The sequence below is a fragment of the Chroicocephalus ridibundus genome, chromosome 1 (genome assembly GCF_963924245.1).
Source record: "Chroicocephalus ridibundus chromosome 1, bChrRid1.1, whole genome shotgun sequence".
Classification (NCBI taxonomy): domain Eukaryota; kingdom Metazoa; phylum Chordata; class Aves; order Charadriiformes; family Laridae; genus Chroicocephalus; species Chroicocephalus ridibundus.
Genome location: NC_086284.1, coordinates 78,358,605 through 78,384,924, shown reverse-complemented (window position 1 = coordinate 78,384,924; position 26,320 = coordinate 78,358,605). Strand labels below are relative to the sequence as shown.

Sequence of the window (26,320 nt, the reverse complement as noted above, 5' to 3'; positions counted from 1 at the left end):
GCTCGTTTGTTTGTGTGTTGTCAAGATGTTTGCATATTTAAACTGATGTAGATTATAATTTCTTACTTTCAGGATCAAAATAAAGATTATGGTAATCTCCTCAGCAACTGTTATATATCCACTTCAAATATAATTTAGATAGGATAGCATTTTATTTTATGAAAAGAGTATGTTTCCAGATTATGTCTTTCTCTCAACAATTTAATAAACACAAAATCATGTTTACCTCCATCTACATGGAATTTCAGTAAGAAAAAGCATGCTTCACATATACGATGAAGATAAAAACACACAGATTTCCCTATGCTTTAAAGAGTTAGCTAAAACAGCTGTGTTGCGATTTATGTCAGTAAACTACTAGTTTTGCCAGCTTTCATCCGCATTTCATTCATTTGTGAGTATTTCGAATCAGGTAGCTAAAAGAAGGCAGAGAGACTGGAAAAATGTTAGGTTTTGCTGATAGATTTGTCTAAATAAGGACATTTGTTAGCACAGCAAGGTTCATCAGGATCAAGGGAAAAAGATGAAACAGCCTTGCTAGCAAAACTGTATCAACCATACCTCCGCATATGTATGAAGTTGAAAAGTTGACATAGATTTTACAGAACAAAGTGTCAAAGACTCGTTCTAAACTATCCTGAAAACTTTGTGCCTATTTTCCCTTTACCAAAATTATGAATAATATGGTTCTTCAAAAAAACACAACAGCCTGCCAGACTAGTGCCTTTAAAGGCTCCTACAGCAGGACCCAAGTTTTCAAGAGAAACAAAATCTATGCCAAATTCCAGTTTCCTGAGAAGAGCTAAACACCATTCCAGTAACACATAAATAAATAAATAAATAAATAAAATCAGCCTGTGTTCCTCTCATTTTTATTTTTTTAACAGTGATTTATCAATATACATATTCTCATGTTATATTTTAACATTAAGAATGAATTTTCCATCTATAGCTCATTTCACTTTGCTAGAATTCAGACATAAATACAAAGTAAATCCATTAAAATTTTTAATCCTTTTTACAACTATAAGTTTTCTTTAGACATCATAGACAATACAGAAATACACTAAAGAAACTGAATATATATGGATGGAAATGGCAATTTCCTTTTTCCTATTCTGTCAGAAGGATTAAGTATTTTGGCTAATTTTGAAAACAGGAAAAAAAATAATTTCAGTGACTCAAATGCTGACAAACCAAAATCTTCCCATTTTTAGCTTATATTAAATTTCATTTCTTCATTGTTTAAAATAACTTCTGAATCAAAACATGTATCCAGCCTTTATGAATCCAGGTCGGATAGTTCAATACCATCCCCAGATGTTTTAAGCATGTCTTTGATGACATAAAGCTCAAAGTGCGGGAGCGACATCGGATAAAAGAGAGTAGGATTGCAATGTCTCAACAAAACATTCATTAGAGGAAGATTTTCTTTTGTCAGAATCATAAAGTAGAAAAAAAAATGTCAGATTCATGGGCTGAATGTCACCAACCAAAGGAGCCTGTGATCAGAGGGCAGCTCTTCTTTCAGCGGCTTACACTGTAGCCCCACCTGAAAAATGAAGATTGAGCATTCAGCATTTCCACCACAGATGCCCTTTGCCAGCTCTTCTGGGCTTTTTTTTGCTCCTTTTGAGGCAGCAGGTGGGAACCTCGTATCCCCAGGGACGTATCACGGCCTTCCCCCTTTGTCTCACTCCCTACTTCCAGAGGGCCACAGAATCACTGGCCTGATGCTTTAGTTACACCCCAGCCATAAAAACAGAGGAAAACAAGTGTCTGTCAGACCCTGAGGGCACAAACAACCCTCACAGCCCAGACTGGCCTCCCCTGGGGCATCCCAGGCCATGCTCCAGCCGGATCTCCCCTGTGTAACCCTGCCCAAGCCTTCCCCCAGCGCCTCACCGGCAGCAGCCACCCCAGAGCCCACTATGGCAGCCCCAGGCCGAGGGGACCCCAGATCTCTCAGAAATGCCTGTGAAGCTTCTCCACACACCTCCTGCATTTCCCTCATGTCTTAGTCAGTAGTCCCATTATGGAACAAATAACACCAATTAGAGGTTTAAATTGACCTCTGTGATATCAAAGGTGCAGGGCCGGGCTGTTCCCGAAGAGCTGGGAGCAGAGGGCAGCTGAAGGGGAGCCCGGGCCGACACCTCCCTGGCAGTGGGCACACACGGAGGGGCGGTGATGGCAAACGGGCCCCATGGATGGGCCAGCCACCATCAGATCAAGACAAGGCAACCAGCCCACCCCAGGCCAAGCAAGAAAAGCCAGCCAGCCAGCTGGGCTCATGGCCAGGGCAGGCGTGCTGGGATGTGGTAGGAGGCCCACCCAGGCCAGAGCTGAAATGGGGACCCTGGCCAGAGGATACACAGGGATGCCACAGCGAGGATGATTTGGGCCACGCAGACTGGTTTCCACACACAGGGCCACGACAGTCAGTCACCTCTGTGGTGGCGGAGACCTCACGTCATGTAATTTCCTTCATAAAGTGACGTGCATCCATTTTCTGGGCACATTATGGCTTCCTCTACTTGTCCTTCATGAAGAACATTCAGACCAGTGAGGTTGTTTAGGGCAAGATTTTCAAATTCCCTCATCCCTGAACTATTTCTGCCTCCACTGAAATTGTTCGTAAAATTCCCGTCCACTGCAGTGCTAAAGCAACTTGGAAAGCTGGAAACCAATTTGTCTTACCATGTGGTTTGAAGCAAAGTTTCTTGTTCTTATAAGCAGAGTAGGCTGCTATCGATCCAACAACTAATATTACAAAAGCAGAAATTATAGGAGATGTAACTCCAGCTATTAATCCCGAATCTGTGGAAAAAGAGAGAGATTATTTTCAGAGGCACTGGAATGGTTTGACAGGCATATTCTCTACTAAAGTGTGCTTTAGCCAAACTGTGAGAATTGTTTGGTGAAACATTGGAAATTCATTAAATAGAAGCAGAGGACTCATTAAGCAGAGGACTAGAAATTATGTTACATTACAGCTGGTGTGAAAACAGTGTCTTAAAGCCTAGTTTAGTATATGTACTACTTTTATAAGGCTAACATTTTCTTACTATTTTATGATGATTGGAAACAAATTATAGAATAAAGTATTTACTATACCCGTGTTTCCTCCATGATTGAAATGATGCTCCTCTTCTCCTGGAATAGAGGGTGAAGTTTCATCAAGAAATGTTTTTCATCTTGTTTCGAGAACAAATTATTTACTTAGCACAGTGTGATTTCGCACAGGAGGTGAAAGGGGGTGGCTCGGCAGGGCTATGAGAGAGGAGTTCCCCTTCCAGTCCTGACTGACAGCTGCACTGGCCAGAGCAATAACTGTCCATCCTCCTGACACTTCTTTTTTATAGAAGAATATTATCTTCTTAAAAAAAGTGATAATGCTTAGCAGTCTACATCAAGCTGATTTCACAGAGGGTGGGAGGCCAGTATACTCTGGCTATTCTCTACTGCCACACAATCAGATGATTTATCAATAATTTAAGTCAAGATCATGGGCCCAGTGCATCTACTTTCAGTTCTCAGCAGAAGCCCCTTGCTTTGTGACTGTCCTAGCTGAATTCAAAGGGATTAATCGTGCAAAATCCACTACAAAATGTTTAGGAATATGTTTCAAGTTTGAGCTTCAGGCTCAAAGCCATGGTTTGTGGAGAAGAATAACTAATCTAAATAAAAATAGCAGAGTCTTGTCCTATACCTTCATTGACAAACAGATTACCACTAAAGCAAAACCAGCCAGCTCTGAGTTACAAGTATTAGGAAGAAACTGCAAGGAGAATTGGCAAATACTACCTGTTATGTGTGGTGGTAAAGGCTTCCCATCAATGAGATCTGAGTCATCAAAACCTCCTGCAAGATAAAGATTATGATTTCAGTTGCAAAATTATCTGATCAATGGCAATGCCCTCAGCTCTCTTGTCCAGTCTTTTTGTATTGTACTATAGAGGGGTGGGGGGCCTTTGAATTCCCAGCTTTGACATGTCAGATGGGTCAGGTGTCTTGCACTGAATGGTCACCTATTCAAATTCACCTGGAAGCTGACCTGTGGGCTGTGTGGGCTTGGGCTGTCAGTAGCACAAATCCTTATATAATACAGACATCTCAAATCCCAGTGGTTCCTGGAGCAGGAAGTCCTTTCCAGGAAAGACGCTAGAAGGATTCTGGAAGGACCTGTCCATGACTCACCATTACAATCATACCAGAAATAAATATGTGATGCATGGTGGTAGCTAGGATAGATGTGCCACTTCCACTTTATTTCAGTGGAAGTCTGGGACAACACTCAAAGGCAATACAGGCTTACATCCATCTCTCTAGTCCCACCTGTGGTATGTCCCAGGGCCATCTCAAATGCGCATCTCAGTATGGATTTGAAAGTAGGCACCTGGGAAAACATAATCCAGGAGTGCAACACAGACTGGGATCTACCCTGCTGGGGAGTAGCTACGTGGAAAGTGGCCTGGGGGCCCTGGTGGATAACAAACTCAATATGAGTGAACAGTGTGCTGCTGCAGCAAAGCAAGCCAACAGGATGTTGGGTTGCATCAACAAGGCCGTCACTATCAGAGATAGTCATTACCCCACTCTACTCAGTGCTTGTCAGGCCACACCTAGAATGCTGTGTTCAGTTTTGGTCCCCGCTATAGAAAAAAGATGTGGACAGGCTGGAGAGGGTCCAGAGAAGGGTCACAAAGATGATTAAAGGACTGGGAAACCTGCCATATGAGGAAAGGCTGAGAGAATTGGGTTTGTTCAGCCTTGAGAAAAGAAGGTATGGGGAGACCTTATCACCATGTTCCAGTACTTAAAGGGTGGCTGCAAAGAAGATGGAGACTTCCTTTTTACAAGGAGATGGGCGGTAATGGATACAAGTTACTCCTGAGGAGATTCCGATTGGACACAAGAGGGAATTTTTCACAATGAGAACAATCAGCTATTGGAATTATCTCCCAAGGGAAGTGGTGGATTCCCCATCACTAGACACTTTTAAGATTCAGCTGGACAGGATGCTGGGCCATCTTGTCTAGACCATGCTTTTGCCAAGAAAGGTTGGACCAGATGATCCTTGAGGTCCCTTCCAACCCGATATTCTATGAATACGCCTTGTGGCTATGAATACGCCTTGTGGCTGGATGTCAAATTTGAACCTTAGCATGGTTTAGTGTATATGTACCCAAAATGGAAAGGCAAACAAGGTGAGTGTTAGTCTCATGCCACTTAGGAGTCAACGTCCCACATTTTGGGCAGACAGAAAAGCTTTATGGTACCAACACCAAAACTCAGAAAAACCTTCCAAACACTGGGTCAGGAACAGCGATTACAAAAGGGAGATGGAAGGAAGGGATAAAAACTATTAATAAAAAATAAAAGAGTAAACTATTCAAAATATCTGCTCTGAACAGCTCATAATGTTAGATTTTCTTAGGAGAAAATATTCTTACCAAAATTACTATGGCTTCCCGGTCGTGGTGGAAGAGGTGGGTATAAAGGTTGTCTTGGGATGTCACCTATTGATAATTAATATTGTTAGATGATTGGATAGGCAAAACTGAGAGCTGTAAATAAAGAGTATGATAACCTGAAATTTTATACCTATTTCTAATCCATCCTCTGGTGAATTAAGAAAAGAACCTTGTGACTAGTTAAAAAGTCTCAAACACTACATCAACAAATAGCTAGCAACTAAAACTAATTAGAAAGTGAAAAGGGAATGTTTTCAAAATTAAAATGAGAGAAGAATTCACAAAAATGTTGAAGGAAAATATTTCATGTATTTCTGGAAAGTGCTAACATTGTTTAATGCTGACAGCTGGGAAGCACAGTGTGTTACTGTAGGTGTCAGTGGTGCAGTTACGCAGAGCTGACAGAGAAGCTGGTGCTCCGGGCTGGGCAGGAGGCAACAGGTTACCTCTGTGCCATCAGCAGGTATTAATAAGATCTGCAGATTAGTTTAATCTAACAGATGCTGAATTTATCTAACGCGTGATGAATTTTCGACTCTTGAACAGTGCAAAATGAACTCAGACTTCAGCTTTGTTGTTTAGGACTTTGTGCTAGTTTTTGGCCTTATTTTTTGCCAAATTATTAGGAAAAGACAGACTGGGTAGAGCGGGAGATCCGATGACTAACAGCAGTTTCCAAACTGCACATACAGTGCTGGAGTAGCAAGAGCTGACTCAGTTCAGAACCTGCCAAAGTTAACGCCCAAGGCTGTTGCTCTGCATATATAATGTAGGCCATCTTTTCTTCAACCAGTTCAGTCACATATTTAACTGTTCTCATAGCCAAACAGTGAATTTAGCTCTGAATAAATCAAAGTTAAGTCACAGAAATAAATACCAATTTCCCTCCCTCTCCTTATAATCTTTATTTCACCTTCAGTACATGCCAGATGCCCTTTCATCATGTTTTCTTCTTGCCTAGCTGCTAAATATAATGCTTCTGTTTGTGAGTAACGTTTAGGTTCTGATTCAGCAAATAATTTAGATATATGCTTAACTTCAGGCAAATTTAGCCTACTGCAGTCAATGGATTTTAGGTAGAGTCTTAAAGCTTTGCTGAATCAGACTTTGACCAATTAATTCTATTCAATAGAAGAAGAGACTTGTTCTGTTCCAGATCTCCGTGTGACGAACTAAAACTCATCATGGCACAAAAGCGGAAAACTACTGATCCCATTATTCACTTCTATTATGATGCTGCACTTATTCAGTCTTCTCTAAGCATAAGGAGATATATTCTATGGCACAGCAAGTGAAAAAATAATGCCTTCAGAATTATTGATAATGAGGTACATATCATTAATCCCATTATACCATGTATGAATGTCAATTAAGAACCTGAACTTAAAATGGAGCAAAGAAATAAAAACTGAGGGAAACATCATTTCCCATCCTCTGAATGAAAAGGTGGGTTTTAGTGAGGATACTCAAGCTATTAATTAAGAATTTCATCAACATACTAAACCCATCCTCTCATAAAACTACCCATTAAAAACTTGCAGGAGTAGAACAGTTATTATGGTCAGGAAGAAGTGGCAGTATCGACATGGAAATTATAAACAAAATCAGATTCAGCTTTATGAAGCTGGGCTAACATGTCATTCAAACACAAGCATGAAATGCCAGAGGGCAACCTGGAAATGCAGAAAGCCCTGGAAATGGGAAAGAATAATATAAAAGTTATGATTCTCCAAGACTGAAACATGAGTAAACCAGATCACTGTGACTGTAGTCATAAATCAGTGGTTCTGTGCAATGGGCTGAGAAGTAATTTTTCTTTTGTCTAGCCTTGATTCAAGTGGAATTTTAGGCTTTGATTCAATTCTACTTGAATTTTAGGTTATTTCAGTGTACAAGAACCTTTCTAGAGTACTTGACATCCTTGGTATACCTCTGAACATGCTAAACAAAATGTGGTGCAAAAATTCCCAAAGTCGAGGATTTCGTATGCCTACACAGCTCAGCACAGCACTGTGAATACTTCCTGGGTCAGTTCTGGATGTTAGAGAAATACCTGGAAGTTACAGCAGGTTACAAGAGCTTGACTGCTTCAAGCTTAAGCTATATCATGCCCATCAGTGCTCATCTCTGAAAAACATTCCTTCCTGCATTTCTGATTTGGGATCAGCAGAGCTGCAACAAGCTCACACCTCTTTCTATCCACTGTTACCTCTGATTCCTAATCTTAGGCAGACTCATTTTTGGTAGCCGAAGAAACTACTGCCCTCACCTGTCGTCTTCAACCTTCTGCCATAGGCCACCACCCTGAATCATCGCGGCTGAACGGGCCATACATCCTCTCCCCAGCCTTGACCATGGCAGCCCGGCACGGTAATGTAAACCGTCACTGAGCAGAGTCCCCGCAGATAAGCCATCCTGCAAGCTCCCACAGCTGGCAACCAGACACAGCCCATCCTGCTGTCCCCGCTCTGCGTGATGGCCTCTGGCAGAAGGGCTGCAGGTACACGACTTGTAATGACTCCCATCACTACAGTTCCTCCTACAGCCTTGAAATCTCTTCTCACAAATTAGGCAGACTTCAGAAAAACACTACGAAAGAAACACCAACCATTATATTTGAAAAGAGAAGAGAGTACTCACCCCCACCAAGAGCATCTCCTAAATGCAGATCATTGTCTAAAAATGAAAAGTACAGAAGTGAGTTATACACAATTCTTAAGGGAAGTGAAATGTTACTTTTAATAGAAAATATACAACTTAATGTTTGACAAGCAACTTTTTCATGTCAGTCCCACAAATTCAAATAAGGTATTACACTTTTCTTGAAAACTCTTACAGCATTTAATATTTGCCCACACAATAATTGGCAAATGATACAGTATTTTCTACTCAAAATACAAAAGATTTATTCCTGCTTTAAATAAACTCAGAATAAATCTCATAGTGGAATCAAGATCAGTACCTCTGTAATATATTTGCAGCTATATAAATAAAATTAGCTATGTTAAGATATAAACGTGTCTAATTTTTAAATATACTTATTTATTAACATTTATGTTTGTGGTTAAAACTGGTATATGCATGTTTGGCTCAAGTGTAATTTGCTGAACTGCAAAAACTGAATACCCATTTCAAGAACAAATACTGGAAAGTAATAAACCTACTTAGGGAGAGAGATTTGAATGAACTAATTTATGTAAGGGTCATGGTGACATAAAAAATTTTGCTTCGAATGATCACACATGCCTGTCTGAGGTTGGGCGACAGTCTGGTTTTCTTTGGCTGAGCTATAAAGATTTTAAAATATACTTAAATATCTGCATCTGCATGTTATGGAGCGAATCAACAGGCTATTGCCATTCCCCCAACACTGTACATGTGTCTTGCTGTACCTGGGATGGAATTTTCCTTCCAATAAACAATTTTTCAATGAGCTGCAGATGGATAAACAAGAGGAACTCCATTTCCAAAGTGCAGGTGTGAATATGAGTATGTGGGTGATATTTTAGGGTCTGCATGGAATGACGGTGAGCTCTGAAAGATCACCGAGTAACAGGCAGAAATACATTAGATGGATGTCATAACTTCAAGGATCCCCTTCTTGCTCCTTATAAATGCAGAGTGCTGGAATGAATCAGAAGGGACAGCAAAATCTACCTAACTTTTGATACTGATGCTTATTGCCATAGAAAATTAGATAGATACTGATTTTTTTTCATCATAATTGTGTTTCATTATAATTCCAGAAACCCAGGAAAATCCATCCAAATGCATCACCAAGCAGAAATCTGCCTTCGTGTGTTCTTTATATCTGAAGGGAGTGGGAAGCTGCTTTTGCACAGTATCTGGTCTCATTTGTGTAACAACTCAGAAATGCTTTGATGTCACCAGGAAATCTGGCAGGAAAATAATCAAATTCATACTACATGACTTGGTCTGTTCTTGTCAAGCCAGATGTTGATCCTGTCTGTGTCTGGCCAGCAGACAACTGCATTTCAAATATACCTTTACACGTCAAATGCTAACACTGTAAGAAGCAATAAATTGCAAACTGGATTCAATTTATTATGGAGATTAAGAGTTCAGGTAAAATGCAGAATTCCACACTGGAGGGATCATGCAGAGATTTGTTATAGAAATGTTAAGGTTGGTATGAATGAAATACAAATGGAAATGTGCGTGTCAGTAGGGGTCAGAAGAAATAGTAGAGCAGAGCAAAGGGTTAAAAGAACAGATGATAAAGGTCACCTTTCCCAGCAGTAAAATTGAGGAATGTGTTGTTTCTGTCAAAACCAGCAGCTCTGCACTCTGACAAGACAACAGCACAGCTGACTTGTCACCAGAAGAAAAGCAGAAGGGCACTCAAAAGCCAAAGGTTGCAGCATATCACCTATTCCACTACTTTTCCTGTTCGCCCACCCAGAAAATAGACTGTAGATATAGTCCGTGTACCCCAAACAAGCAAAACCCGACAGTGGCCAGCAACTTGGCCTGGGGTTTGGAGACACTGAACTAAGCAAGATTATGAGGCAAAGGACTTCTCCATAATAGCTGATGACTCCTAAAGGGTATAAAAGATCTATACATAAACTACCTTGTCATTTCTGATCGAGAAGAACCACAGAGACAGGATAAGCTGGCGTACCTTGTACCGCGTTGCACATGATGCTCACCAGACCACCTGAGCACACACGTCTTGGTGTTCATGAGTCTGTGGGTTTGAGTGTGTGGCTGAATGAAATCAATGGCAGGATGAATGTGTGTGTGTGATATCAAGCTATTTAGAGATTTTGTAAATAAACATCACCATCTCCTTCCATTAAGTTTTGTGTTGAACTTTGTTACACTAGATGGGAGGTACCTACAGGAGAGCTTCAACTCAGGCAGAGGTTTCCATGGGGTAAGTGATGCCCACAGGACATGGCCTGTACAGTAATTGGCACCATCTCAATGAAAGTCATCATCTCAGCCAGGGTCATTTCTCAATGCTAGTGGCTGAATGAGACATAGCGGAAAACCTGAGGTTAAGATGAAGCATCAGGCAGATGCTAGGACATACTTTAACGCTGTTTTTTAAAATTGCTTGTAATTGCTTTTAAAATCCCTGCAATCCTCTTCAGTGCTGAAAGAGATTGCAAAATAATCTGGAAAACACGGGAGTTCTTCATTCCTACGAATTAGTGAAGTTGATTCAGGTAGGGCAGATAACCATCTGATGGTCTTGTCTCTAACAAATTTAGGAGTCCCTAAAAATCAAATTCCTTTCACCCGAGTGAGGCAGCTTCACTCTCAGTATTGGCATCCCTAGGTCACTGTTAAACATGACTGAGGACAGAGTCTTGTAGGGCACGATTCAAGTAACCTACTTTAAATGTCTATATTAGGATGAGAACAAATCCACATTTAGAGTGATATGAACCATCCCTAGACACCCTGATTTCTCTTCACAGACTTCCAAGGAAGTCAGGACAGTGAGCTAAGCAGGGGGCAGTGGCTTAGCAGTACTTTACAACAGACACTGCTGATCTAGACGAAACACGGATTTTCTTTGCAAAATGAAGTGGGAAGGGAGGATGCAACCATTACAGGATTTAGTAGCTACCACGTTTGCAACATGCTGCCTTGTTTGTTCAAAGAGCAAGCCAGAGAATCGTGTGGAAAATGTAACTGCTTTCATGTACCTAAAGACTTATTGCAATGTTTACCCAGAAAAAGACTGAAAGTTGTGTGGGCTCATGTTACCCAGCATTTCCTGATTCAAGCATTTTGTTTGATAGCCAGAAATTTCTTTCAGTGTAGTTTAGTTGAAAAATCTCTATGTCATCATGAAGTGTTTCATCATAAAAGCATATGCGGTTTTGTTGCTGTTTGGGGTTTGGGGTTTTTCAACAATAATGAGTGTTCATTGGAAATTGTCATTTGTCATCCTCAGGACTACAGCTGAAACTTTTTCGTCCTCTCCGTTGTTCAGAGCCTTTTTTTGCTTTCTGACACAGGACTTTGTAGCAACGAATACTAGATAATATTAAGTAAATGCATGGGGAGAAGAAAGAATACCCAAATTCCTTCTGATTCTTTTCCAAGTCTGTTATCAAGTATCATGAATATTTATGCTAAAAGAAAAGATAATGGAAAAAAAATGTAGAACAGTTACTCATTTTTAGCAACAATTACTCATTATTATACTCCCCAGGGAGTTCAATATAGTCTGGAAAAGCATGAAGAAGATCTTCAGGAAATAAAATGCCATCAGTGGCCAGTCATGCTCTAAAGCCTTACTGGAAGCATTAAAGACATGTAATTGGTAATTGTCAAAAAACCACTTACTTTACACAGGGAAGGCAGCTAATATTCACACAAATGGTCTCAGCTACAGTACATTAGCAAATGTGATCAAGAATCTCATGGGAGACAGTTTCTACTTATCTAAAATCAGCTATGACCCGTTGTTCTCATTACTCACTCAGCACAGGCCTTGTCGGTCTTCTGATCACTGTAGGCTTCCTGGTAATTATGTCCTCTGTGGGACACAAAGACATGACAATAAACAATAACAGCTTAAACTTTTTCAACTTATCAAAAGAAGGTATCTGCATATTTAGAGAGCCGGGTTCAATAAATTTTTCTGTATCATGACAGAAGCTAAAAATGAAGGGGTATGCTTTCAAAGCCATTATTTTTTGTTGTTTTAAGGAAAATTTAAATTTTATAATAAAAACATTGAAATCTAGCAATTCTCAATTCTGTATATCTTTAACTTAAGTACTAGGCACTTCATATTCCAGTCCTCAAGGAAAAGGACTTAAGATTTATTATTGGGTCTAAATGCCATGGTAAAATAAGGATAGGAGGTTTACCTACCTGGGTGATCCAGGGCGTCAGCTAAATCAAAATCACGTTGACCTAGAAGGAAGGTGACAGAAGGAAAGAGACTAAGTCAGTGGGCAGGTTCCCATGACCTCCGGGTCTGAGGGCTCTGGACAAAGCCAGAACACCTGTAAGAGGCAAAAGGAGAATCCCTCCAAAGAGGAGCAGGCGCAGAGCAAGCTGTTGGCTGTTGTCCCCGCGCCCTGCAGTCCTGAATGACCATGCAAGACGGGCCCTTTTCATTCAAAGAAGCTGTTCGAAGAAGTGAAGAGAAGCTGCTCTCTCGTGTTAGCCATATTCAGCCGCTGCACAAACATGCCTTTGAAGAGCACAGGTTGCCTGTTACAGGGCACAAGGGCTATTGCCAGGAGACGGCTGAAAGTAGCCTTCAGCACGGTACTTCCAAACCAGAATCATTAGGTGAGAACTTTTAATATGTTCATTATTGTTTTACTAGCCCGGCTTCAGAGAGCAGCTTTACTGGCAAGCCTGCCTGTGATCGCTTGTAACATGAATCAAGTTTTTTATTTTTTAATTCTTCCTGTAACACGTGCCAGCAGTAAAAGATATAAAGATGAGTTTGCCTATTTTAGTTTCCGCTGTACCTTAAAAAATCTGAAAGGGGAGAAAGGAACCCTTCCTGTTCTGTGTTAGGTGCAATGATGTCATTAAAAGTCACAGCAGGGCAATTAGCGTCCTGACCTTTGAAGTTCGCAGGTAAATAAAACTGGAAAACATTTAAAATGTATAAACTTGATGCATATGACTTTGAACTGAACAAACACAGTTATTCATCTGAGTTTTACTTCCACACTCTACAGTCTGTCGCTTTCCTTTTAATACACAGCCTTCATGAAACACCTCTTTGCAGAGTATGTATCCACTAGTTTTCATCCAGACAGAAACTTCACCATCCTTGCGTTTGCACACCAAATACAAGACCAGCCTGCGCAAACCTGCAAAAAGTCATGACGTGCCACGGCTTCCCTAAGCAGAAATGTTTTACTGTGCTGAGTAAATGTAAAAGTTTTTAATGTAGATTTTTTTTACAGTAAATGTTTTACCGTGTCGAGTAAGCCTCTTGATCTGCATCTATTTATCCTGTGTAAAAGGCTTAATACCTAACTCTTCAATTAAGTGTTTTTCTTTGTAAGTCTTCACTGACAGCTACACTTCACAGCAAGAAAGGCATCATTGTTCAAGGGGGGAAACTGAGGAACAGAGAGAGGCCATCAGAGGTTCTCCAGCATGACAGCACTCTGGGTTCAGCTCAGCCCTCTCTTATCAACAGGTGCCGTCCACCTTCATGGCGTTCTTCACAGTAATTACTGTTCCTGAATAATAGCTGTCACCTGTGTCAAATTGCTCCTGGAAAGATTAATGATCAGTGCTAAAACACTGTGTGATCCTCAGATAAAAATCAGCACAGGAGCATAAAGTAGAAATGTTTGGATTCCCATGAGGATTTTCACGTAAGTCTGTGAACTTAATTATAGCTGGTGTCTGACGGAAAAGATAAAACAAGGCTGGAATGCAAAATAGTGAACGGCTTCTAAAGCAAAACCATCCCTATAAAATATTATGAAAAACCTGTGTTTGGAAAGGAAAAGCAGATTACAGCATTAAGCTTTCCTGTTAATGTTATTAGAGTAGCATTTTGTCTCTTATTTGAACTGATCTTGGAGTGTCACCTCATCCAACCACTTCTCCTTCCCCTGCCCTGGCTGCTCAGCCAACCAGTAAGCTTTGGAATCTATCGTTAGATGGATAAAATTCCAAGACCCTGACAGGTTGGGGGTGTTTTTATATGAATCCATTAAAATACATAAATACATAAAATTGACAAGTGGCTTCCTCAGAAGATATTCCCTGCCGGAGCCCTGAGGACATCCCCAGCCCTTACTGGCCCTGAGCCCCTGCCCATGGGCTGTCACAGCCGTGCTGCTGCCCAGCCATGGGACCATTTGATCCCCATGCAGACCCCTACCCGCAGGCCGACATCCTGGCATTGCCTCAAACTTATATGGTCAAATTCTGTTTTTATGAGGCATTTCTTCAGTGCCAACAATACGAGCATCTTAAGTTTGACTGTCCTTTTATTTTGTCCTCCGGGTAAATCTTCATTCTCGATTGGCATCCTGAGTGCTGAAGGAGGCTGGCTGACCTGACCCCTGCTGCTGCAGGATACTGCCGGCGGGATTCGAAACATTTCTCATCGGAGTGAGTCATCAGAAATAATTTCATAACACCGAAGAGCTGCTGGACAAACCAGCTCCTTCGTTACAGGTCCTGACAAACAGGAACTAACGATATGCAAAGCGGCTACCAAGGTCCTAATGCTGTAAAGAGAATGCGACAAAATCGTCTTGTGAAGGAAGACTCTGGAAAACTTCCAGGTACATTATTTCTTTGAAGTTAGGGAAAAGAAAAAAATAGAAGGAGGAATCTAATCAAAAGAGTTTATGGAATTCAAACAAGATGATGCAGATGCTTCCAATTGCATGAGAACCAAGGCAAAACAGCATACTGAAACCGTTACTAACATCTGCCCTTCTGGACAACACCGACGTTTCCCTCTCCTGTTGTATGTCTGCTCTGTTATCAAAAAAGTGGGAAAAGATAAGAGGTGTTCCTTTGAGAGAGCAAGGGAGAAATGGAAGACAACTACAGAAGAGAAAAAAGAAGCCTGAAAATCCCCTGTAGAAATTATTCAGATTGATGATTTTTTTTTTTTTAATATTTCTCATGATAAACCAAGTAATGAAAGAAACAGACACCAACACAGAATGACTGATTGGGAGTAAGACAGGAATCTACACTGAAATCTCTTTGGCTGCGTAAAGATAAACCTTGACAGATGGGCAGATTGTATGTGGACATCTGTGCAGCACGGTAAATGATATTCCAATAAACCAAAAGATTGCTTGGACTTCCATCCCGACTTCCTCCGATAATAACATCAAATGACCGCAAGGAGTAAGATTTTGTGGAGCAGAATTTTAAACGCTCATTACCATTTCTGAGACTGCACCTAGACATTTTAAGAATCTAATTTGGGAGGATAACAGATGGTTAAATAGCTGAACAGAGCAGATTTCATCCACAAAATGGTGGGTCTAAAACCAAAAACACATCAGAGACTCAGAGAATATTTAGCTCAATCGGAACTGCAGTCACTTCAGGGAACTCAGAAAATAAATGACATCGGAAATAAATTAGTCAAGCTTCTTCACAGAACAAACAGACTGAAAGAAATTCATTTTCCACATACAAAAATGTCTCTTTTTTTTGGACCAGCTTTGATAATAGAAACAGCTGGAAATATACTGATGAAAATGAGAATGGAAGACATTTTAGTGGGGAGAAAACAGCTTTGTTCCTTTGGGGGTTTTTATTTGGCAGGGGGGTTTTGTGTGTGGTTTTTGTTGACTTCTTTTTTTAAAACCTGTATAAAGTTACGAAGAGATTTAGCTATGCAGAAGTTATTATCTCAGAGTTACCTCTGTTATTACTGCTTTGGGCTTGTATGCTATTTCTTGGCATCACTTCTAGCCTTTCTTCTGGGAGTATCCCTGTTTTTACATAGAAATGAAATTATTATAATAGTGGGTTTTGTTGGGTGGTCCACAATGATTCACAGCAGAGAACTTGAGAACATGCATGTAAGCTCCTGCCTGACACTACAGAACCGGCCCGATTTGCAAACGAGAAAGTCTTAAGCTTAAGAAAGCAAGTCTTCCAGATGGATATACAGTTTGTATTGCAAAAGGACCTGTTTTAATTATGTTTATACTAGCTGCTCAAACACAATGAACTATACTAACAGCAGGACTTTTGCTGGCACTGCCAGCCTTGTTTGGGATGTAATTCCCTCATCTCTACCCAACATATGTAGCTGTGCCTATAAAAATCTGAAGTGTAGACCTGGCCTAAATAGCGAACAGTAGACTTCTCTGTAGCAGCCAGACAGGGGTGCTTTATGGAGAATAGACTCCACAAAGCCAGGCATCAAAATATAGTAGCTTAAATTTCAAAGTTACTACATTTATTTTTACAGGCATGATTCTTTCGGATAGGACACTTGCTTTCACTAATGCCCATACTTTCCATGAGCCTTTTAAATATAATGTGTGGAAGGCTGGTGATATAAAATCCTTGTCAGCCACCTTGCTCTACTATGGAGACTGTTATGGTTGCTGTTTGCCACAGACGTACTGAGCCAGCTTTTAGTAAGTTCCCTTGAATATAAGACACATCCTTCAGAAGCATCACGGAGGTGAAGTCATCTTACCCCACCCGGCAAAGGGTGTCCCCGGCAAAGTCCTGTCCGCAGGCACCTGCACATTTACTGTTCACAAACTTCTGCCCATACCAGTTTTCTGAAAATCAGTCACTAAAAGGCAGACAGCAGCGTCTTTCGCCTATGATGGAATTTGTGACCTAAATGTTAAATGGACCCGTCACCCTTTAACTATGAGCTGGTGGATCACAGGGGTCTGAGGTCCCACAGTTTTTCAGGAGGATTTACGAGGAACAGGGCTGGGTTCTGCAGGTGGATGTTACCTCTTCGTCATTACGACTGCAGCCAGAAGTTTTCCTGACAAAAAGCTACTATGGCATCACTCTGCAATTTTTAATCTCCGTAAGGTAGGCTCAGTCCTGCGCTGGATCCATATGAACACAGCTTCTGGCCATCAAAATGACGCACATTTAAATAAGACAGTATGAATATTGCTAAATGAGAGTCAGGTCATGCGGCAAACGAAATGAACTTCTCAGGCATTTATTTAATATGCGTAGTCTAGTATTAAAAATGAAGATAAGATCCATGAGAAAATGTGTCTTTATGTGTATATACATGTGTGTGGACATACATCTTACATGCATACATGCACATGTGTGTTAGATAAATCCTTCTGTCATTAATATGATTAAATTAATGGGCTTTGAGTGCATTGCTAGCAGTCATATGATTGGGATGAGATTACCCGTGTTACAAATAAATTAGAAGCAACTAACTCATAAATAAGAGCTAGATAGAAGGGGAAAATAAGTTGATTTCACATTATTTAAAAACAATAACAAAAATTATTTCTTCAGTGTAATTAAATAAGAATTGTTTTGTGAATACAATGAGCTTAAAACATCATGAAGCTGGCAGGGAGTGAGGAAGAAGTGTGTGACTCAAAAACGAGAACAAAAATTTTCTAAAAAGGAACAATATGTTACTGAAATTGCTCATGGGATACATTTTATCTTCTTTTTAGCTGAAATGGTGTTATTCTTTGTATAGATCATTTCTGATTCTTAAAACAATCATGAGACATATTTCCCCTGTAATGAGAAAATAGGATGTTTTCTCCCAGGTGTCTGATTCAGAACATACCCGTTTACTGGTCCAACTATATTCAGGAAGCAATTATGTTTGTTTAAAGGAAATTACTCATGTAAGAAAAGCTGTGGCAGAACATAAACGTTTACACCCCAAAGTGGACACTTTGGACAAAATCTCAATGAGCCAGTACTATTTCTTTGATGTAATACTCTCATGATCCATATTTCCTGGTGAGGTTACTGTAGCTTTTTTTTTTTTTTTCCACCACGGCCCTTTCGTTCCATAAACAATGATTGCCATTACAACCCCTTGATGCTGGGGTGGAAAATGAGTATGCTTCGAAATCTGTAATTAAGATCTAAGTTCCAGTCCCCAGACCACAGCATGTGGACCTGATTACTGGCTTCATATTTTTTTTCCTAGGCCACTTCTGTTTATAGTTTGAATTCAAGGGAAATGAAAAGGTCTCTCTCACTTATTCATACAAGAACACATTTAAATAATTACCAGCAAATAAGATGCACTAATAAAGCAAGAGTGGCAGTACTGCTTTAGGTCTGTGCAGCATGGTCTCATCAAACATGAAAGAAAACATTCTAGTTCGATGGTGTTTGCTTTGCTGTGGACAAACAACAGCTCTTCAAAGGTAGCTGCTCTTCTTTATGATGTGATATGTCCTGCATACATAAAATAACATACATACAATTTTCTATATTTTGCTTCAGAGTGAGTGCGGAAGGAGCTGGTGTGTGCTGTAAAATTACAGGCAGAGAAAAGGAGTTGGGATCTCTGCTGAAGCAGCACCCTACGTCTGCGCATCTTACTGAAACTCAGATTTTCAGCTTTGCGTCACGAGGAAGCAGAGCTTAGGCCACAGCATGGGCTGCTCAGCCAGAGCTTCTCGCCGCCCCTGTGTGGTTCGTGAAGCTGTCAGGCCTCTTCAGCCACTTGGTCTGAGAGTGTCACTCCTAATGACGGTCACATTACATGAGAACTGTACACACAGATAGGGTCAAACAACAAACCTGTGTGAGTGTTCCTACTGAAACCCTGTAGCGTGGCACAAGCAAAAGCTGAATTGGGTGCTCTGAGTGACCCCTCAGTGCCTCAGTACCAGCTGGCTAATCCACACTTTCCCCTGCTGGTATTTTAGAGACAACACAGGGAGCTGAAGATAATGCTGGAGGTCAGGGAGATGCCAGGCTTTGCTATTTCTGTTGCTCACAGGGCGTCTTTTAATGTTCCTCATCCCATCTTCATTCCAAGTATGCTGGTAAAATACACGCAAAATAACCTTTAGCTCTTCAATATGTGTAGCGCTGATCCCAATAGTGCTATTTTGCAACTTAACATCGAGTTGAATTTGTTTTGGAAATTGGTGTATAACTAATCCTGTGCCCCCTGAAGTCACAGTAGCCCATCAGCATAATTATTTATATTGCTTCCAAGGGGGGGTAGTAATACTACCAAGTTAAAGTGGATGATGTTTCGTACACGTTCTTTGCTTGTGTGTTTAAGACAGAAGAGAGCAAAGAAGCAGGGCCTGTGTTTTTTCTGGTTCATGCCATTGTGTTTTCTAGAGAAGAATAATACTGTAAAGAGTCGCTGGACGTCAGCAAGCAGGTCTGTTCAGCAACAAAGTCTCTGCAGAGTCTCAAGAGCCACCTCTCATCTCATTTGGACTGAATGAGAAAAGCAACCAGGCTCCCTTTGCAGAGCTGAAGCAGCCTCTGCACAGGCTGCCAGAGCGCACAGAGGGTCCTCTCTGGATGACCCTGGACAAAGGGTGACGGAGCATCAGTTGATATCTGAACTTCCAAAGCAGGAGACTCAGAAGAGGATCTGGCGGCAGAAATCAAGGGTCTTGGCATGCAGAACGCTCTGCAAACCCGGGTTGGATTTCTGAGCAGAGAGACAGCCTTCTGTTACTGCTCTGCTCAGGAAACAAAATGGTCCGTACAGTCTTTGTGAATAGAAATATCTGGCTCATATCTCAGTTTCTGCTCAGTGCAGATGGTAATCTGCAAGGTAGAGTTGCAGTTTTGATGAGATATAGGTTGTGTTGGGGGAGGCTTTGTTGCTGTTAACTCAGGACTGTTCCCTGTGTGGAGTGTATGCCCCTGGTTCCTCCACCACTGATGTTAGGAGACCTGGGACATAAGGAAGGACTTTGCTTTAATTTATCTGCTAATCTTAGCGCCTACTCTGGCCTTTGTTTCCATTTAATCTGGAGCGTTGTTGCCCTTTGAAAATACATTGCTGTGATCTAGCTTTTTAAATGAATTCCTTAGGAATTAAGAAAAAATGCACTGAGGACAGGGAAAGCTTATACAGTGGAAGTGGGACTGATATATCTTCATAACCCATTCAAGCCTTTCCTTTCAATTGGGATGGCCTGTTTGCCTTCATGAGATATTGCACGACAGACCAGATTTTAGATAGTATTTTCCCATAACATTCATAGATGTCAGCCCCCCCGTGGAAAAGAAGGAAGGCTCTGATCAAACCAATCTGAATCTCTCTCCTCCTAACCATGAGGCAAAATGCCCCAGAAAGGCCTATTTTTATTGTTTTTTAAACTTGAAAGAATTATGACTTTTATTTGCTTATTTATTACCCTCAACGGGATGGAGAAGGATTGACAATCACTGGTGCAAACAAGGGAAAGATACATACTGAAAACCGGCAGTTTGGGCACTGCTACCAGGCTTGCAACGTGTCAGCCACGTCTCAAAAGTGAACGCAAGAAGCTGAGGAATTGCCACTGGTTGTTAGCTTTTCCCAAGCCCCCGTGTCGCAACAGCTCTGCTGCTGTCAGCCCTTCAACCCGTTTAGGTACGTCTATTTATCCAGCACCATCGCACCCTTGGATGGTAGCGCGGACATGCCTACAGATGATAGCAGCTCTGGTATTGGGAGGGAAATACTTTTGGCTCCCAGCAACAAGAGAATTCATTGTCTGAGATATCCCTGCCGATACAGGGAGTGCTTCAGCACGTACACAGGGACCTCACACGGAGCAACAGCGAGGACTGGAGCTTCATGGAGCAGTATAAGAAAATCAGGACGGTGTTTTCCAGCTCTCCCATTCTGCCTTTTAACTCCAGTGAAAACTACATTATTCACAAAACTAAGTCACGTAGTGTCTCAAATCCAAACAGGTCTGTAATTTTCTCCCCATAAAGTGCCTAGCTAATTAACCGAGAATACAATTAGTTTTGAGTCAACATCTTTGTAAGCCTTAGCTGAACAGTGGTACATAGTTCACTAACTAGCAATAAATGCTGTTCCTTTTACCTGCATAGCGTGCAATACTTGATGCAGTAAAGTTAATGTGTCCTAAACATCATCAGCCTTTGTGCTGTCTAAACGTGCGATCTGTCAGTTGCTCTTAAAGACCACGGAGACTGTAACCATAGGGATCCCGAGGAGCATTTCTGAGCAGTCAGGTCTGAGTGAGCCTCCCAGCTGCTTTCCAGCTCCATACAGGAGGGAGCCCTCAGGTAGCACTGCTTTCCCATTGTAATCTATAGAATCATAGATACGCACACAGGTGTATGGCCCACCTGGGACCTCCAGTATGTTTCAAAACTGAGGTGTATGGCCTAAATGGGGCCTCCAGTATGTTTCAAACTGGTGCATGACCTCAGTTACTTGGGGACTAGGACCTAAGCTGTGTCCTACCACACCCTAAGCGGGCAGTGAAGACACAGCCAAAGCTGAATTACCACGGGTCAGCTGAGCTGCAGTCACTGATGTGGGACATTAACATAAACTTCAGTGGAAGAAGTTTCTAGGAAGTTTCTTTCATTTTGTTTGGGCTAAAAGTTACTCAGACAATTAGTTGTTGCAATTCAACTTATATGGGAGACCTCGTGGAACCTGTGTAAGCTTGGAAATAACAAAAGCCAAAGAGCGTAGACAAAAGTATGGAAGACTGCAGTGAGCGTGTAAGATTCTGAACTATATCAGGTCTCACTTTCCATGTGCAATGTGGTCCTTGGTTATGCCACACTTCTGTTGAGATGTGTCCATCAAGGTAGTCTAGCCAACTAACTGAAGATAGCCGGACATAAAGGAAATGCCAGATGGTAAGGGGAGTGATGTGATCTGGCCTGGCCATGGTGGCACAGTAGTTTCTAGGAGCAATCACAGGTGGTTACAGCTTAGACAAGAAGTAAGGTTGAATATAAAAAGGTGAATCATGCTGTAGACATTCCTGTCATAAAGACTTAGACCAACTTTTCACCAGCATAGCCAAGCCTTTCTCATACCATATCTTGATTAGGACTGAGAAGTCGTTCCTGTAAATGTCCCCTGAAACATGGCAAATACTTTGATGATAAAATTCAGTGGCTGTTGCCATAGACTTAAAATAATTCATTTTGCTTTTCAAAGTGGATTGAATAGTTTCCACAGTCATAAGGCTGTGCCCAAATCCCACGGCAGCTTTCAGCAATGACTTCTTTCCCAAAGCAGGGCCTGAACTGGCTCTAAATTAGCACGTGTAAAGCAAGAACGGTTAGGCTGGCTATCCTTGTAATTAAAGTGATAGAGCATATGGAAATTGGCTTGCCCATGCTCAGGCTGTTTGAACAGAAATATTCGACATAAGAGAGTCCTCCAGAACCAGAAAGTCTGCATGCCAGTGATGAGAGACTGTGTGAATCACTGCTGTTCACAACATACTACAGGGCAGTCCTACCGCTCTGCTCTTTCTATGCCACGTTGCTTGCTGAAGACCTCCAAATAATCCCTCATTTGTTAAAATGGGACTATGGCACTAATTTAACCAAGGTTCTTTCCCTGCCCATCACTGCAAGATCTCCGAAGGGCTCCATTTAAATCAGGGGGATTTAAGGAGGATAAAGGAGGATGAGCAGCAGCAGCGGCAATTTTGGAACTAGTGGTTAATGACTGATTTCTTCCTGCAGTCAAACACAGCGCTGCAAGTGTTTGAAGCTTGAAGCTAATAAAAGAAAAGGTTACAAGTACACTACACGGCAGATGCACAGGAGGATGATTCTATTTGGTTTTATATCAAGAAAAGTTTTACACAATGTTTTGCTAAAAGAAATTTCTATTAGAATGTAGAAAAATAACTCAATATGAAAGGACTACATTTTCCCAACTGCTATTCATTTGTCAAAAAATATTTACAAAATGTAGTCAATTCTTCATTAATCCAGTATGAAAAAAAAATAAATGTATGCTTGTGTGGGGGTTTTATATATTCAGGAATATGTTATCTAAGGTTAATAAATTATTAATTTATAATTATTAAAGCATGAGCACCAGTATGAAAGCATGAGCATCTTTAAACTGAATCAGAATTTGTTTTTACAATAGAACTAATATGTTTCAAAACAACAATAACCAAGAAAAGCTCTAAAAACATGAAATCATTGTTTCACTAAGGGTCTCTTCGGAAACATTAAATTCCCCTGGAAGCTCTCATTTTATAGCTTCCATTTAAAAAGTTTATACTCAACTCCAAGCTTGTGAGTAATTTTAGGGGAGCAACATTACAGAGAAAAAAGAAATTGCAACCTCCAACTAGCATGGCTATTACAAGTGATCATCCAGAACATATATGTCTCTCTAGAAATTGCAGAAGCACTTATCTAAACACTCTCAAATGCTTTTCATGAAACGGCATCAACAAAAACAATGCCGGCAAGCATTTCTAAATAATCAAGCATACTTTTTTAGGGGTTGGGGGTCAGGTTTTTAGGTTGGGGTGTTGTTGGTTTTTTTCATTTTTAATAGTCCCACCCTAGAAATAAGCCAAGGCAAAGGTCACTTACCTCTTACATGGACTAGAAGAAAGCCAAGGCACAAAAGAAGGATAATTCTGAATTTCCCCATAGTCTTCTATGCAGTGCCTTGATTGCACAGGTTGGTTGTTTTTTTCCAAGCGATGACGGTAGATGTTGCAACTTCAGTGCCAAAGTTTGAGGGAGACGCTTGGAATCAACAGCTCTGTCCAAAGAATTCCCTCACCATCACGTTTAAGCACTGAGGAAGAGAGCGAAGTCCCTAAAAACCTCTTCTAGTACAAGACAAGTAACGAAAGCAGACGACTCTGCTCTGGCCAAGCCGTGAGCAGCGCCGTAGGTGCCACCCACCACCCACCCTTGAAGAAATCTATTTATCACCCAGGCAGGAGCGCAGAGAGCCGGGGAACCAGCTGCAGCATCCAATGAGGAGGGAGCCAAAGCGCCCTGGATCCACCTCCTTCCCGGAGGGAAAGCCAACCTGTTTGACATCCTTCGCCTTCAAAGCGGGGCGTGGTGGCGGGGGAGCTCAGGCAGCTTCTGAGAGGAGACCGGCCTTCTCTGCAGCGTACTTGAAAACAATCTCTCAGGTATAGTCTGTCCTCAAAGCCCTGCTTCCCCGCTCGGTTTTTGGCTGGGCAACAGTTGCTGGTAAAGGCAATCCTGTCACAGTCCTAACCCCTCACTAAAGGGGAGACCAAGAATCTGCTTTGGGAAAAATCTACAGCAGGATGACGCCCCCCTCTAATTTCATAAACTTAAAATACGATGTCAGACTACTGAGCTGAAGCTCCCTGGCGGATGTTTATTTTCACAAGGTAAACCTTGTCTGACTTTTTCCATTGATCTAGATATATTTTTAAATATAAATATCCGTACATATCCTACATGGTGAGAGACCTCAGACAGTGCCAAGCGTGAGAACACAAAGCTTCGGAAAACAAACAAAAATTGTGCATGCACCCATCCAGGAACATTATTAAAAATCACTGATGTGATTTAAATCCAGCTTTTTCATAGCCTCTCCCTCTCTCCAGCAGACACGTATTGCCAGCACACTTGCCTGTTGACCTGGACTGCCACCGTCACACTGGCGCCCGGCGCCAGCAAAGAGACTGGTGTGCGTCCTGCCTTTTGCCGGGGGTTAAGCTGCAGGCGTTTTTGTCAACACCGTGTTGACTAGTGCAGCAAACGCTCTTGCTGCCACAAATGGATGACCTGTGCCCTTTTGGTGCTGCTGGGTGATCCAGTCCGATGCGGGGGTGATCCAGTCCGATGCGGGGCATGGGCTGGCCCCAAGCGCATCTCTGCTGAGCTACCTAGAACACGTGACACAGCGTATACGCTGAATTCATGCTTTTATGCCAACTACAAGAAAACTGACGCAACAACATAAACTGGACTGATAAAAACCCGGTGGTATTGGACCTTCGAGAAGATTGATGTTCAGGTAGGGCAGCTTCCCTGCCCCCCCGCCCAAACCTGAACCAGCAGAATGGTTTATAAGGGCCTGGCTTATTGTATCACACGGCTTAACTATTTTTAAGATAGTAATAGAAGTTCTAAAGCTCAATTCATGTATCATCATTCTCCTTGTCAGGGCCAGTTGCGCAATCTCAGAAGAGTTAAGGACATTTAGGTTTAAGAGGTGACTTTGTCAGCCAGGGAAAACAAGAATTATACCATGTCATGAGTAATCTCATAAGTCCACTGTTTATTTTTTTTCCAGAATAACAAAAGCAGGCACACATGTGCTAATCTTCATATCAGTGATGAACTTGCCTGAGGGGAACAAGAAAGTTAGCACGGTTACATACTAGTCCCAGGCAAGTCCAAGCAGCTCACGAACGTTCAGTAGCTTCACTTCAAAACAGTTCATCTTGTACGTGAAGACTTCCCAAAATGCGTTACCGCGCCTGTCTGCTGGTACTCCTTTGGGATACTGAATCTTCTTAAGTTTGAAGATGATGCACCCCTTGCCTAGTTCCTCTAAAGCCAGCTACTGCTCCATCTAGCTAAATAAAAACAATATGAAGGCAGCACTGGATGGGCAAACTGAAGGAGCGGACCTAGAATTGGAGTCGGGATGTCTCAAATACTTACCCCGCTTCTGTTCTTGGGGCACTGCAGGAACTTCTTAATCTCGGCTCCCTCCATTGAAGACATGCAAGTGATTGCCCAAGATATCAAGTAAACAATATTATATATTAAAAAACAAATGTAAGGCCTTACACCTGACCATAAACTGCAGTTTTATCGCTTTGAGAAATAACTGACTCATCTTTTTCCACTTAAAGGGAAAATAAAGTTCTGTCTAATATTCACCTGACAAGGCAGATGACTTGCCTAATTTTTTCACTTGTTCTTTCAAGAAAACCCCCATATATTTAAGAAATAGCAAACGGGTGGAGAATCAGAGCCAGTGTGTCTGTCTGTTCTCCACACCACATACTTTTAGCCCATCAGGCCTCTTTCAGATGAGACATGCTAAAAGAGAAGAGGACAGTCACAACTCACCACAGTTGCAGTGCCATCCTTCCCGCAGGCAGAATTTAGACGTTGCTCTCTTTGGCACGGGTGACCTGCTGTATGAGTCTATCGGGGATGAAAGAACCAAATTATACACCAGAACTACTGGGGAACGCCACTCATATCCTACAGTATGCATCTTTTGTCATAAAAATTGAAGAATTTGAATTAAAATACTAAAATATCTGGTAATATTAGCCATTAATTTAAATATAAGCCAAATATGCAAGTGAATCAGTGATACAATTTCTCAGCAATGGAAGAATACAATCACTACAAGTTAGTTATAATTTCAATGGTTTCTCACAAGCAGATGGAGGAAGAAGCATTTCAGT

The 26,320-nt window shown here is 41.4% G+C and overlaps 1 protein-coding gene across 1 annotated transcript; it reads right to left on the bottom strand.

The window, feature by feature from the left end:
• Positions 1-1,326: 1,326 nt before the first annotated feature.
• XG (Xg glycoprotein (Xg blood group)) lies at positions 1,327-23,656 on the bottom strand. The gene is made up of 9 exons (XM_063350774.1): positions 23,487-23,656; positions 12,339-12,380; positions 11,941-11,997; positions 8,118-8,153; positions 5,457-5,522; positions 3,808-3,864; positions 3,118-3,156; positions 2,701-2,820; positions 1,327-1,552 (listed from the first exon to the last, which is right to left on the bottom strand). The coding sequence occupies exons 1-9, from the start codon at positions 23,545-23,547 to the stop codon at positions 1,536-1,538; spliced, it is 495 nt and encodes a 164-aa protein (XP_063206844.1). The 5' UTR covers positions 23,548-23,656; the 3' UTR covers positions 1,327-1,535.
• Between the last annotated feature and the right edge of the window lie 2,664 nt (positions 23,657-26,320).